The 14,621-nt window shown below is 44.8% G+C and overlaps 1 protein-coding gene across 2 annotated transcripts in view; it reads right to left on the minus strand.

Annotated features, from left to right (window-relative positions):
- prex2 (phosphatidylinositol-3,4,5-trisphosphate-dependent Rac exchange factor 2) overlaps positions 1–14,134 on the minus strand; it is an 85,862-nt gene extending 71,728 nt beyond the window's left edge. Inside the window, exon 1 of one of the 2 annotated variants that reach the window (XM_062379579.1) lies at positions 13,657–14,134. In XM_062379579.1, the coding sequence (XP_062235563.1) occupies positions 13,657–13,794 (138 nt within the window). In that variant the 5' untranslated portion in view covers positions 13,795–14,134. The remainder of the gene's footprint in view (positions 1–13,656) is intronic. The other variant, XM_062379580.1, reaches the window with a different exon arrangement.
- Positions 14,135–14,621: the final 487 nt, after the last annotated feature.

Raw genomic sequence — 14,621 nt, forward strand, 5'->3', positions numbered from 1 at the left:
TCTGTAGCTGCCTTGCCTCGCAACTCTGCCACTCACGAGCATTAGCGCTCTGATTAGCAATTCTAATATGTACAAACACGGAGCAGACTTGGACAGGCCCTCACAAAGGCCTGACAGCGCTTACTGTAAAGGAGCGTAGCTGAGCAGGAGTAGCGCTAATTTGCATCAAAACTCCTGCTTCCTTTCATCGATGTGTGACATCCAACATGGGCTCATTAGGGAGTCTATCACTTCAGTTTCAATAATAAAGAGTTAATCCAACAGGAAATTATCTCTAAATCTGGAAGGGCGCTAATTAGCCTGCATCTCTGTAGCTTAGGGGGCTCTGCTGCAAAAAATATAAGCAGCCACGCTGCAGATGCTTATCAGGAATAAGAAGCATTAGAGAAACCACACAGTGAAATGGAGTGCAGGGACTCTGAGTCTGATTTGATAGAGATATTAGATTGTGTTATCGCCTAAAAGATAAGACAGTCTACTGGTTTTGTCACACAGAAGTGAGGGTGTAAAACTCAAACCATTCTTTCATGTAGTTTTGAGGTAAGTACACCACACAGAGAACAGACTCGGCCACACAACAAGTCCAAAAACTTCTACTGAGACAGTTTGGCCCCGGTGTTATCCCTAGCATTGTGGACGGGTCAGATTTGCATTGTGGAGACGACATGTCCGGCCAAGTCTGCCTTGTTGATGTTTGTTAAGAGACTAACCCTGGAACAGCTCCACAGACAGTGAATGGGAAGTTTACTGACTGACTGTGTGAATGGATTCATGGACACAGTCGCAGTATCATGGTTGACTGGGACTATAAAAGCATTTCCAGGTTCGGACAGAGTCTGTCTGCGCTGTCGCACAGCTCGTTTACCTGAAGGCAGATTCATCTCTGCATGTAGAACAAAGGCAAACGCCAACAAAGATTTCAACTTGGAAAAACAATGAAATTCGACAGCCATAAAAGCAGAGGCCAAAATTCTCAAACAAGTTGCCGGGAGAGAAGTTGCACAAACCTTCTATATGACTGTGGCCTCCCCGAACAGAATTATATATCATGTCCCGCCTCCTGCAAGCGCTACCCAGGCGACACCCCTCCCCTGAATATGTCGGAGGTTCTCCCTATCTGAAGTGATCAAAACAATATAAGAATCAAAAGTAGAAAATTCGAATAAACTGCATCCAAAGCATGTTTCTTTACAGCAGTTTCACACTAAAAGCATTTTGTGTTTTAGACTGACTTCAGACGGATTTTGGGCTGGACCGGCCTCCGTTTGTCAGGTCCCTCGTACAAATTTGAACTGTGTTTGAAACCTGTAGAAGCAGGAAGTTGTCCAGAAGATTCACCCTGAACGAGTGAGCTTGTTGATTTCATTTCTGTCATGTCTCCTGCACGCTCTACCGAGGAGGCGCTGCCCCTCACCTCATCCAAACTGAACATGTCCAACACGTCTCACATGGACAATCTCCGGATGCATGCTGCATGTGTAAAAGGGCCGACTCGGGACAAGGCTCAGACTTGATTCTGCAGACATTGTCCGAGTGGAAAAACAGCTCAAATAAGTCAGATGTTCTGTCACTTCTAACTGTCGACCTGAGTGATATGCATGTGAATAAGTCGAAATCAAAGCAGAGTCGACGTCTTTACCGCAGTGATTTTGTAAGATGATGTCAGGGGAAATTATAAAGGAGAACAAGCATAGAGCAGAAGAGAGGCAAATAGATGAAGGGAGGAAAGCCGTGGACATTGACCATTGCAGTCCAGCCGTATACTGCATTTGGATCTGCTTTTGTTTAGAGTCGATTTCAAACAATTACCCGAGCTTTCACCAGGGCTGCTGTCTCCGTCCTAATACACGACCAACTGAATTCCAGAGGGACACATTTTGTTCCCCGGGCATGGGATGTGCTTTCTGGGCACCAGTCTCCACTGATTCACAAGCAGACCTCACTGCATTCTAAAGCCATGTCACATTATCTGGTAACAGAGATGGACAGACGTGTTCAACCTGACAGAAAATGCCAAACAAAATAAATTCATTCGTCTCCCTGTGTGAATTTATTAATAAAAAATAAGGCTTTTTATTGGTGCCATATTTCCATGATACTTCAAAAATGATAAGAGAGGATTAAGAAAAGTTTGAAGAGAACAGGGATTTTCTACAGTTTTTCCAATAGTTAAGACACAGAAAGGCACACGTCACTCATTTAAAGCATGTGAGCAGCCGCTTTCTGCAAAGAAATTAGGCAGATGCTGTTTTTATTCCTTGTTACTTACTGTACACACAGACATTGTCTTAATCATGGATCCACATCATTCAAAACTCATTCTGTTTCCTGAGGCCCATCTACAATCACCTAGATTGTCACTCTGACGGCTCGGGGGGGGGGGGACTACACATTAAAACCCCATTAAGTTTTTCATTATTCCACAGAGCAGATGGGTGTGATGAATAGATTGGGCCAATCACTGCATGTGGCCCTACCTGCCATTAATCAACACACGCTCACAAGCTGTGGGCTTCAAGGAAGTTCTTGTGGAAACTGTGTCTGTGCTGCCTGATGTAATCATGTTCAGAATTAATAAAGAAGAAAAACATGTGATAAGAGCCCAATGTTTCCTGAAACTCAAACCAGGTTGAGTCAGCAGACCTTCAGGTCAAACCATACAAACCATCACCAACTTAAACCTTATTTCTGCATGGCAAGTCAAGAAGAGGGGAATTGCAGCCACTCGTTCAAGTGAGACGACCATAGGACACGAGGAGGACATTTCAACCCTGGCCAAACTTTTTGGGGAGAGATCTTGCAAGTTGGTAAGTTGGACCTCTGTCGTTTTAGAACACAGCCACTTTTGTCTCTTAAGAGGTACATTATCAAAACTGTCTGTTTTTTGTAGTTAGACTCATTCAAACCTGCACTGGCCTCAAGTGGATGTCTTGCCTCACAACCATGCCGACGTAGAAGACCCATGGAAGTTACAATAACTCATCTGGTTCAATCTCAAGTGACAGATCGCTCAGTAACTTTTGCTGTAATATGTTCAGGAGTAGGAAAGTTGAAATCACACCCTTGTCCTTGGGATTTTAGCCTCATAGTGAAGTAAAGTAAAACGAGAGGCACAGGGGCATTGAGACCAACTAGAGGGCTGTTTCCATGCCGACTGAGTGTGCGGCGTGCCAAACCTAGGTCAGGAAACTCTGTGAATAGATATTATGCAGCGTTGCCCCCCCCCCACCACCACCACCACCACCGGTTCTCTCCGCCACATTGGAAAGATACAGAGCAAGGCTAGCCCCTCCCCCTGTATATGTTTATCTCTGTCAATGAAACAGATGAACCACACCAGAGATAGTTTGGCAACAAAACAGAGGGGGCTCGCTTCCTGAGGCAGCGACCAGTGATATAACAGAAGGACAATGATGGACATTTTTGGGCTTCATAATAAAGTGTGTGTACAGAATAATTGCCAAGCAAGAGCAAGTGGTCGTGACAAAGAGACGGTACAGTGACTGTGAAGTGAGTAGAGAAGTAAAGGAAGAAAGTGCAAGGGGGACAAAATGCATGTCGTTTATTAGTTTGAAAACGCAACATTTTAAGACAAATTAAATTAAATTCATCCAGCTGCTTCCATGCAACATCTTCAAACATCTGCTTGAGCATTCAAGGAGGAGTGGGTAGGACCACAGGGTCAGTTTAATGTTTTACATGCATAACAGCAATTTTTGGTCCCAGTAGATTCAACCATTCAACTGGAGAACACCCTGTTCTCTCTGAAATTGCAAGGATTTAAAAGCAGTTTAAAAGCAATAACAGATTCATCAGCTTACTTTTCTGGAACTTATTCAGTTACCAAAGCTCAACTGCATTGGCTGCAGTGCAGGATCTGTTGCTCACAACTGAAAAAAGCTCATTGGCCCTCGTCCTAATGTCGAGGCCTTTCCCAAACTCTATTGGACAAGCTGCTTCTTTTGTCCACTAATCTGCTCTGGATTCATATTTAGAGAGAAACACTATGTTTTCTACTTTTTATCATACTGTTCCAATAAAAATGTAAATGCATGGGGCTATCACACCACATAAGTGCAGGTATCCCATTCTATTTTTAATCCAGCGTCTGTGCTCGAATCTCATCTCGTTAGCAAAAACAAAATGGGAAAACGAAGTCCATTCAGCGTCGGAGATGGAGACACAAACAGGCAAGTTCCTCAAATGACAAAGCCCACCAGAGTGAATCACCAGACTGTGAGGATTTGCTCATTAATGTAACACTTCTCTGTTTCTTTGTCATATTCCTCCTCCGGGGAGACAGAGTGACAAGTAAAGCAAGTCAAAGGACCACAGGTAACAGGTGGGCCGGCAGCTCGGCAGCCTCGGGCAAGCTCTCGAAAACAACCTGAGTCCCTGGATTTGAAAATGAGAGAGTGAAGGGGACAGAAAGAAAAAAAGACAGACAGCATAGGAGCAGAGGAAGTACAGAGGGAAAAGTAGAGGGGGGGGGGGGGGGGGGGGGCTTGTTTGGCCTTCTTAACATGGCAACTCTGTAGGGAGGATATGGTGCCTTTACCGTACTTCCTCCACAGTGGAACTACTTTCTCACTGGAATTCAAAATTGCAGAGGTCTCCCATACAAAACATCCCACATGCGACACACAGAGACACACACACAGTGGATTCCTGGTAAGCAAAGAACTGAACTTTCCCCCAACAAGTACCGACCAGAGACAAACAGTCCGACTCTGATGCTGAGCGCACACTGGGGAACATCCGAAAAGAGAGAAAGACTCTTTGTAGCTTTTCTCTCTTTATAACTATACTCCCTCCGTCTCCTAAGCGGGTCCTCGTGACACCTCCAGAAGTCATCCTGCACGCTTCTTATCTCACTAGAGTTCTTCCCCACGATGGTCCGCGTCTCTCCCACTGGCGATGAAACCAGTCACTATAAATACAGTGGGGAAGGTTAATATGCCTATCTCTGGAGTGGTTATTAAGGCTCATCTGCACAGCTCAGTGCAGGGTCTCTGGTTTTAATTAGCAACGGGGTACATAGTGAGTATTCATTTCACAGGATCTTCCAGCGAACAAAGGTCCATTTGTTTCAGGAGCACTTGTTCGCTGTCGGCCGTCTGCATGAGCACCGGAATAAATAAAAAACTGTGGATTAAGACGCTTCTTTCAAGACAACAGAGAGTTTGGGGATTTTTAATTGGATAGCTTATTGTTTTGGGAAAAGACAAAAAACCCAGGGACAAATCGAGCTTGTATGAAAACATTTTGAACAATAATTCACTATTTGCATGAAGGGAAAAGAGAAGCTCTTCCCTTTGGTGTTATTCTTTCACTGACCCTGATACCCAAGGCGATTCCAAAACAGCTGGAAAGAAGCAATTTATCTAATGAATATGTCTGTGGCCAATGTCTGTGCCTGGCTCCTGGTGAGTTGACGTTGGAGTGAGTGTAAAATTATGCTTGCGGTCATGTCCGTTTAACCGTTTTTCAGACAGACTCCATGTCTGCTCAATTTCACCCATCGTGGCACGGTTAATGGCATCTCCAGCATACCAGGAATATCTTTTGACTCGTGGAATTGTAAAACAGAGAGAAGACGAGCCTCCGGGGGATAAGTGTTGGTCCTCGGAGACCAAGCTCGGCATGCTTCCCCTATTTCCACGCGCGGCGGAGCAAACCATCACCCGCTGATTCACATCAGAGCCACATGGCAGCACCGTGTATTGATCTCCTAGATGACAGAGCAGGATCGTCTGTCTCCCGGTCTGTAGCGTGACTGTCACAACCCCCAGACAGCACATTTCATTACCGCTTCAGACTTCCAAATTGTCCCACCGCCATCCGTTTCAGCACGACTGGCAAGAAAAAAGGGAAACCTGCAGCGTCAGCCTCTCTTACACATGACAGAGCAGGACACAGTGGAGTATGGAGAATATGACAGCTACACTCCCTGCCAGATTCTCCTCTGCTCGCAATCCCCGAGCAACCAATGTTGAGAGTGTGCCCACTTGCACAAACACCCGTTCCTGCCAGTGTTGTGCTCCTCAGGACTTCTTTTTGTCGGTGAATTGACAGAGCAGGAGGCTGCGAAAAACTGTTACTTTATGGACTTTAAAGCTGCTCTAATCAGATTAACATTGGACAAAAAAAACATGTGTTATGCGCAAGGACACACGCGCACACAAGAAAGAGAGACCGACAGAAAGGATGTCTGCACAGAGACAAAGAGACACTTGTCTATCTCAGAGCGTCTTTGGCAAGTCCTATTCAAGAGCTTAATGAAATAATTGGGAGCGAAGTGGAATTTCCCATCGGGTCTGGCCGAGCGAGCTCTGGATGTTTATGGACATCGAGCCCAGGAAAAGGACGGACAGAGACATGAATGACATGGAAAGTGTGATTTTGAACCACAGAGGAAACATGCAGACTAGTCTAGACATTCCGAGTGGGACACTTCATAAAAGATCAGAAATTCTCGTGACTGCAGCACAGTTTGTGGGATACGTCATGATAGGAAATGAAATGGCTAGTAATTTGATTTTTAAATGCAATTACCTTAATTGGTTTAATAGGGAACATGCAAATATTTAATTGGTTTACAAACATATTGTTGTCTTTTAATATTGTCATCCCTTAATGGCTATTAAGGCAGGATTGAGAGTGCTTAACCAACCTTGCCAGTGTGTTTGTGTGTGCGTGTGTGCGTGTGTGTGTGTGTGCGTGCGTGCGTGTGCCCTGCCAAAGACCATGCCAGTAAAAACAGGGGCCCCCTTGTGATGATGACCCCTTCACACCGCATGAACATCCTGATAAGTGTCTCTCAGAGCCCCGCCACTTTTCTAGTTGTCTCACGTAAATCCACCACGTGACCCGGCAGCTGGCAACGGCTAAATCAAAGGCCGCCTTCTCCTCTGGGCCGAGAGACAGGGACAGCACCACCTCTGCCTCCTGAGCTGCTGAACAGGCCAATGCAGGGGTCATGTAATCCCTATCGCAAATGTAGTCAAACATGCGTGTGTGTGTGTGTGTGTGTGTGTGTGTTTGTGTGTGTGGAGCAGGAAGCATGCAGCACAATGTACAGATGGGGAGGGCCAGGAAGGAAGGAAATCCTGCTTGAGAAATGGCTTCTGAGACAAAAGCAAAAGAACCCTCTCCAGAGTAAGACCCCTGCAGCATGAGGAACATTACTCTGACAGAGAGAAGGTGTACAACAGGCCTGTAACCAGACTGTTATAATCAATGTTGTTATAGATGAGATGAGACTGGACTAAATGAAAAGTCAAATGGATTCCCCCACGAAGACTAAACTTCTAAAGCAGGAGCAGAAAAATACAGACTAACTGGTAGATTGCTAGTTAATATGAAGCCACAGCCAGCAGCTGGTTAAACTACCTTGGCTCAAAGACTTGGGGGAAACCCCAGGACCAGAACCTCTAAAGCTCCCTAATGAGCATTTGACTTTACAGGGTATTGTGTAGCGGACTTCCTGGAGTTTCCACTTGTTGCACAGATCTAAGCCCAGGATGAATCCATCCATTATCTACACTGCTTATCCTTTGAGGGCTACATGGGAGCTGAGACAAACAACCATTCATTCTCACATTTACACCTACAGAACATTTCTCCAATCTCCAATCAATCTAATCCCCAATGACTTTGGAAGGAAGGCAGACAGGCAACAGTGCTAACCACTGCATCACTGTGCCGCTCTCAGCCAATGATCAGGCACTTAATTCAACAGAAAACCATGATGCGACAGTTTTACACAGATTTTGATACCTTTGACAGACCTCCTGATTTCATTCCCCATGTTAAGCAAAAAGCTTAAATTGTTCAAACTCGACCGACTCAGCAGACATTTGGCTTTCTGAATGCATTTTTGCCAGCACCATATTGGGCTGAAGATCACTGCCAAGTCAGAACAAGGGTCAAAAACATGAGAAAGTACCTTTTAAAATCAATCTGCATTACTTTCACTATCACATATCTCACTGAGTATTACAATATTCAAAGTCTCAAATAATTTGATTACTTGCCATTAAGCAGGAATGAATGGTATTGTATGTTTCCAATCGTAAATCGCATTTGGGGCATCTAGGAAACTGCCAAATCTTGCTTGATGAATATGAATGGATAAACTATTATCAGCAAAAAACGACAGCTCCAAAAAAAATCTCTTCAGGAGAGGGATGTCGCTAGGCTAATCCACAGCGTTGTTTATCTTCAGCCTGGCTAAAAAGACCAATCCCGCAAATAGACAAGTTGCTAAAAATGGTTCGTGCACACAAATGTCACACAATGCTTCTACTTGCAGAAAAATGCCACCGAAATAAGATGAGTGTCTTGTCCAATGCATTTACACCTCTCAGGAATGCATATGATAAATCACAGGCTATGCAAGAGGTGACAGTTGCATCCTTTCAAAGACGCCATAAAATTCAATCCCCTTGCGCTGTGGAGGTGGTGTGAAATTGAAATGCAAGTGAGCCACTTCATCAGTTCAGGGGCCTCTCACTGGGGACAGGCAGAAGAAAAACCGCCTGTATTCTCAGAGAGGAGGGACTGACCCAATCCAATTAAAAAGAGTCAAGAGGAAAAACATGTCACATCCCTCTCCGTTTGCTTGTGTTTCTTTCTTCTGCTTCACGTCCACAGAGCAGCCACATGTTTTTCTGTGTACCTGGAATAAGACTAAGTCCTGGCATGTCTGAATTTAACTTGGCGTCTGTGAGAAGTTATTGCTGAGGATTCTGCTCTCTGATGAGGAAACACATATTTTAAGCCTGATGGGATCATATTAAACTTTCATGTAGAAAGGAAAGTGGAAAAATACACTTCTCGTCAACACAACATCTAAAATAATGGCTGGAACATGCAGACAACACTCTCCTCTGGGAAATGGTGGTGAACAACGACAGCAACAGAAAGGCAGCTAAAGATATTTGAGTTATTTGAAAAGGTACAGGATATTTTGTTATTGTGTACCTATTAATGATCAGACCGGTCAGACCGGATCCGCATTTCTCCGCGCCGGTCAGTCGGACATAGAGTGTTAGGGTTTCCATCATTAAGGGTTTGAATAACCGGGCACCTATATCCTGGTTTCACGGAGGAATAAGACACGCAACCGTCATTGGTGTTTACCGAAACCGGAAGTGATTACAAAAATAAAGCATAGAATTCAGAATAAGGGCACATATTAATAATCGTTTAAATAATCGTGATTTGGATATTGTCCAAAATAATTGTGATTATGATTTTTTCCATAATCGAGCAGCCCTAGTACACGAGAAGAGAGGCGGGTGTGGGACAAATAACAGTATGATGGATGATCATCAACTCCAAATAAAGACATAAAAGAAGTATAAAAAAACGGGAGGAGGAGAGCAACTAGGGCAGAAACAGCAGCATCTGAAATGTCTTTTGAGATTCAACATTCAGTTTAATTATCATTATGCAACACAAGCTCATAAAATGAAATTACAGAATTATTCCCGCTATGCTAATCACAAAAAAATAAAAGTTATAAAAATTAATGACTAAAAAAATTAGGTCATAAAAATAAAACTTCACAGCCTGAGGAGAGAAACCGGCTCCTGCACATTCACTTCGGATCCTTAGTGGTCCTCTGAAAATTAAAAAAAAAATTGCCATTTTGAATTATAGATCCAGTCTGGCCTGCTTTTCCTCAGGGTCCCTGAGGAGGAGCTGCAAAATGTTGCTAAGGAGAGCGACGCCTCGAGTACCCTGCTTAACCTTTATTTGTTTATTCAGTTGATCTTATATAATTAACAATGGTGTTGGTGACAGTTTCTACATTGTTGTTTGTGTGTTTCATCCAATCAGGACACACAGAACATTGGCATCTTTCTGTTGTTGTTTCCATCAGAGCTCAGGAGGGACGTAGACGTTGAGACACAGAGTCTGCAGGTTAACAGTCGGACAGGAAAGGGGTCGGAACAAGAGGTTGTGACCTTTGGGGTCATCACCTGTGTTGTCTATCCAGAGGATATGAACCATATCATGGCTGCGCCCCCCCACACACACACACACACCCCACCCCCACCCCAAAGCTGAACTCATCCAGGACTGCTGACTGGTCATATGTTACAAGGAAAACAGAAAACATCTTGGTCCTACATGAACGCCCAAGCAGAGAACAAATCCAAATCCGTGGAGGGAGAGTAAGAAAGATGTGGAGCCTATTTCGTGCAGGCAACCACACACACTCACACGAACACGCACACACACACAAACACAAACACACCCACACACACACAGGGTTCACTTGAGCTCCTGGGTTTCTAAGAACAAGTAACTGCTCCTTCCTAGCAGCTGCTTTCTTCATTAGGCTTCATTTCCCACTTCCTGCAGCCACTCTTACTGACTTTAGGTGACCACCAATATGTTTATTGAACAACAAACTTTTTCCACATTAAGCCCCTGGAGGCAGTATGACGAATAGCATCATCTGCAGCTGTATTTAAAACTGCAGATACAATATACAGGATTCTTGAATGCCTTAATAATCAAATCCTTTTTCCAGAGAATGAGAAAATCTCTGCTCGTACAACGTCTCAACACACATTTTTCTTTAATTACAATTTATGCAAAGGGATTCAAAATGTTTTAAACATTACAGTCAGTGGTTGCCTCATAGTTCAACAGGCTTTTGTTGGGGAGAGGAAGGCGGCAGCTGAGGGACCACTTAATGCACTGCAAAGCTTTATTTGGAATATATTAAGTTAAACTTGGGGCTCAGATCTCGCTCCAGAACCGGGACATGAAAGGTTTCCTCCATTGTTCCGTTCTTGCATCCTCTCTCCCAAGTGCTTATCGTCCAAGCAAATGGCTTCCAGTGTTTCTGTATCAACGGTGAACAATGGCAAAGTATTCCATTTGACAGCAGGACTAAAAAATGACCTGCCGAAATGCAAAGAGCTCATTAGAGCCACTGTTTACATTGTGTCTTGGGTTGCTCTTTTCAATGAGTCTTTTCTAAGAGTGACTGTCATTTTATTGGCTCGCGGCCGTCCAAGATAAACACCAGTGTCCAAGGCCGCCCACTTTCCCCGGCCATAATTGTTTATTACGTAAGATTGTCCTGAAATATTTCACACAACTTCCCTGGAGCCTGCCTATCACTATCAGTCTACTGTGGACACTGAGAACATGTTGTGCAAAAGGTGACTCGTTGAACCCAGAGAAAAGTCAAATTTAGACTTCCCAGTAAGGACACCTCCAAGATGCAATCTGCACATTTTTCCCACGAGAGGTTTGCTAAGGCCACACAATACGCTCTGTCTGTCCTGGGACAAATTGCTCCTAATCATCCTCGCTCTCTGTGTTGTTTTTCCACTACCTTAATAGTAAAGTATGTGCGAGGTGCATTGTGTTCTGGGTCCCACAGATCAGCAGCAGCAATCTCTGCTCCGCGGTTCAACTTCGGCTTCTGAGCGGAGCCTCATTGTTCCCCTGCATTTCCTAACCTCGGAGGAATTCCTCCTCCAGGAAATATGGTTTACAAGAGAAGGCACCGAGCCCAGGCACTAGTGGAGACCCAGAGCCCCCCTTCTAGCCACCCTTCACCCTCCTGGCAATATCCACTGCTTGATCCACTGCCCTTTTCCCTTTCGCCTTCCAGCAATATCCCGTTTACATCTCTTCCTGCTGGTACTGGGAATCGCCTGGATAACCTACCAGGGACTCACACAGAGGGTTGGGGGACTGGCTGGCTCTGACCTCTAGACACACAGAATATTGCGAGGTTTGTTACTGGTTCTAGCTCAGTATTAGAGGAAGTGGGGGAGGAAAGTGAGTTGTTTGTGTGTGATCTGATGAAAGTCTTCAATATGACCCATCTCCCCAGTAGGGCCCTCTTTGATCATCCTGGGTATCTTCCCAATGCTCCCCCGGACCTCTCAGAGGATAAGACAGTAGATAATAGTGACTCTTTGTCTTTTCCTCTGACTTTCCAGCTTTTTTTAATCATCCACCTCCACAGCAATAAGCCGACAATAGCATGTCTATCTTTCACTGTCAGATCTCGGCTCCCATCCCAAGATTCCCAATGAGAACAGAGTTGCCTTGTACGGGGGTCAGCCACTTCTGAAATGAATCCCAGTTCCAGCACCACAGGGGGAGATAAAGGAGGGGTGGCTGCATTCCCTAAACCCCCCTACCACCACCAGGACAGAGGACATTCCCTCATCTAATCGCCCACACTATTTCTTCAATGATGCCACTTCTAAGAAAAGCCAGATAGAGCTCCATCCCCTCCCTGGACTCGCCGCTCTCCATTGGGAACATCTGGGCAGTGTGTGTGTGTGTGTGGGGGGGGGGGCTTTTTAATGACATGCAACACAGTTACCCCTTCGACCCGACATCCCATAGCAGCAGGGAGCTGGAAATGCTGAGAAGATGTGATGAAAGCCATTAGGCCGTCCAGACCCATGGTCCAGATCACATGCTCGTGTGTTGACTGCAAAGGCCTTTCACTTCTGACATTCTCAACAGACTGATTTCCAGAGCTGCCATCGTTATTTGACGTAATACCATTAAGGAGGCAGCTCCGGAGCTTTAAATCGGAGGCCACCTGTGCCTCCCTTGGCTGGCCTCACTATTACTCTCAAAAAAAGTTTGCAATGTCAGCGGCGAACTGCCTCCTCCTATACTTTCTATTCTTTGTGGCGAGTTTGGTCATAAATGTAACACTGCACAGGAGAAGTAACAATCCTGTCTGTGACAAGGACAGAGGCAGCTGAGACAGATGCCATTATGCAAGTTTCTCTCCTGGTTTTTTTTTCACCTCTGCCAAAGAAGTAATGCTTTTTGTCTTTCTTAGTTAGCAGGATTACGCAAAAACTACCGGACGAATTACCACAAAGTTAGAGGAGGGATGCGGTATGGGTCAGAGAGGAACCCATTACATTTTATTGCAGATCCAGAAAATCTTTAACATTGTGAGATAAAGCAATTTGAAAGAATTGGGAGCAGAGTCCAAAATCTTGATCTAGTCGATTTAAATGTGTTTTCTGAGGGGCCTCTAGTCGTGTTGTTATGTGTCTTAGCTGTTCTGTGATGATGACAGAGATAGTTCCAACAATCTGGGACTAATTCCCTTTAACTTCAAGATTTAAAGACCTTTGCAAACTGACGAGAATCATGTTGCTTGGGTCATTTGAAGGAGCAACAATCTCTGTGACATTATTTCTCTTGTAATTTGTGGTTTGTCTATCGTCGTGTGACTGATCCCGTTCCCCAAATGGCTTCTATGTCTGTGTGATCAGCTGTTGCCAGACACAAGCCACCATGCAGCCCGTAACAGCCTGTGATAGAAGTGGATTTAACATCCCACTTGCTGTGCAGGAACCAAAGCGGAGCCTTTGTGGCTGCTCTTCCAATTTCACACTTGGATCCTGAAAAGTTAATATATCCATCACAGACAGAGAGTTATACAGGGAGCAAGTAAGTGAGAGTGGAGTTTGAACGTGCATCGACCACCGCTCTAGAGCGTGGTGCACCATGCATACTAAGCAGGGTGGCTGTTTTGTGTATCTTTGTTTGTTTGTTTGTGTGCTTTGAGATTTCACTTTCCTGCGTAAAGCTCTGCTCAATTGTGCGCCACCTCTGATTATAACGACTCGAATAACTCACCGACAGAAACTCGAGCGTCCCGACATAATCCCGTTCGGTCTTGACAAGTTCATTCAGGACGCACACTCTCAACCGCAGCTGTTTCTCCAGGTCCTTCCCGCTTTCAGCCCTGTGCTCGCTCCGGCTCTCCTCGGTCATCGTGCGTAAAGTGGATGCAAAACTTTTTCTATTCCCCTTCTGCGGCGTTCCGAGTCTCACATCGCTCAACAGGTCTCAGCGGCGCAAGTGTTCATTCTGCAGCATGGTGGTGATGGTGGTGGTGGTGGTGCTGGTGGGGGGAAAGTGAAGCCAAGGAGCCGGTGTCTGCAGGGGAAAGTCCACTGGGGAGGGGGGGGGGGGGGGAGTAGTTATAAAGCCGAAATGAGGGATGAAAAGTCAAAATAAGTTTAAAGATGAAGTGGAAAAATAGGATGGAGGACAACAACTTGGGGCGTCTTCAGAAAGAGGAGCGGAGGTGGAGAACGACTGGACACCGGTTCTAAAGAGGAGTCCATGTGACTCCTGAAGTCTACATCCCTTTCCTGCCTCCCCACAGACTTTCATAAGCAGGACACTGTCAAACCAGCAGGGATGGGCTCTACATTTTTTCCGGCTGTGGCTGTCAAAATAAAAGAGCTGCAACAAGTTTTGGTGGAAAATAAGAAGTCCCTGATTCATCCATATAGTTTTTATCGACCTACAATTATTTAAAATGGCACCTGAAAACTTTATAAGACAAAATAGAGGATATCTAATCGACATGAGCTCAGCTGATACCCTTTCATGTTTACTATTGAAAAATGTTCCCTTTTAATTTGAAGGAAGAAGTATTGTACTTCTCATATTATTTTAGTTATCTCCAGTTAACTTGATACTACTGAATCCTGGACATAAACAATCTCATTGACTTTTTACTCAACACCAGACTTCACCCACGCATCAGATCATGAACCTGATATTGTGTAATATATGAGAAAATCGAACGA

This window comes from Platichthys flesus, chromosome 21 (genome assembly GCF_949316205.1).
Source record: "Platichthys flesus chromosome 21, fPlaFle2.1, whole genome shotgun sequence".
In the NCBI taxonomy this organism is placed as follows: domain Eukaryota; kingdom Metazoa; phylum Chordata; class Actinopteri; order Pleuronectiformes; family Pleuronectidae; genus Platichthys; species Platichthys flesus.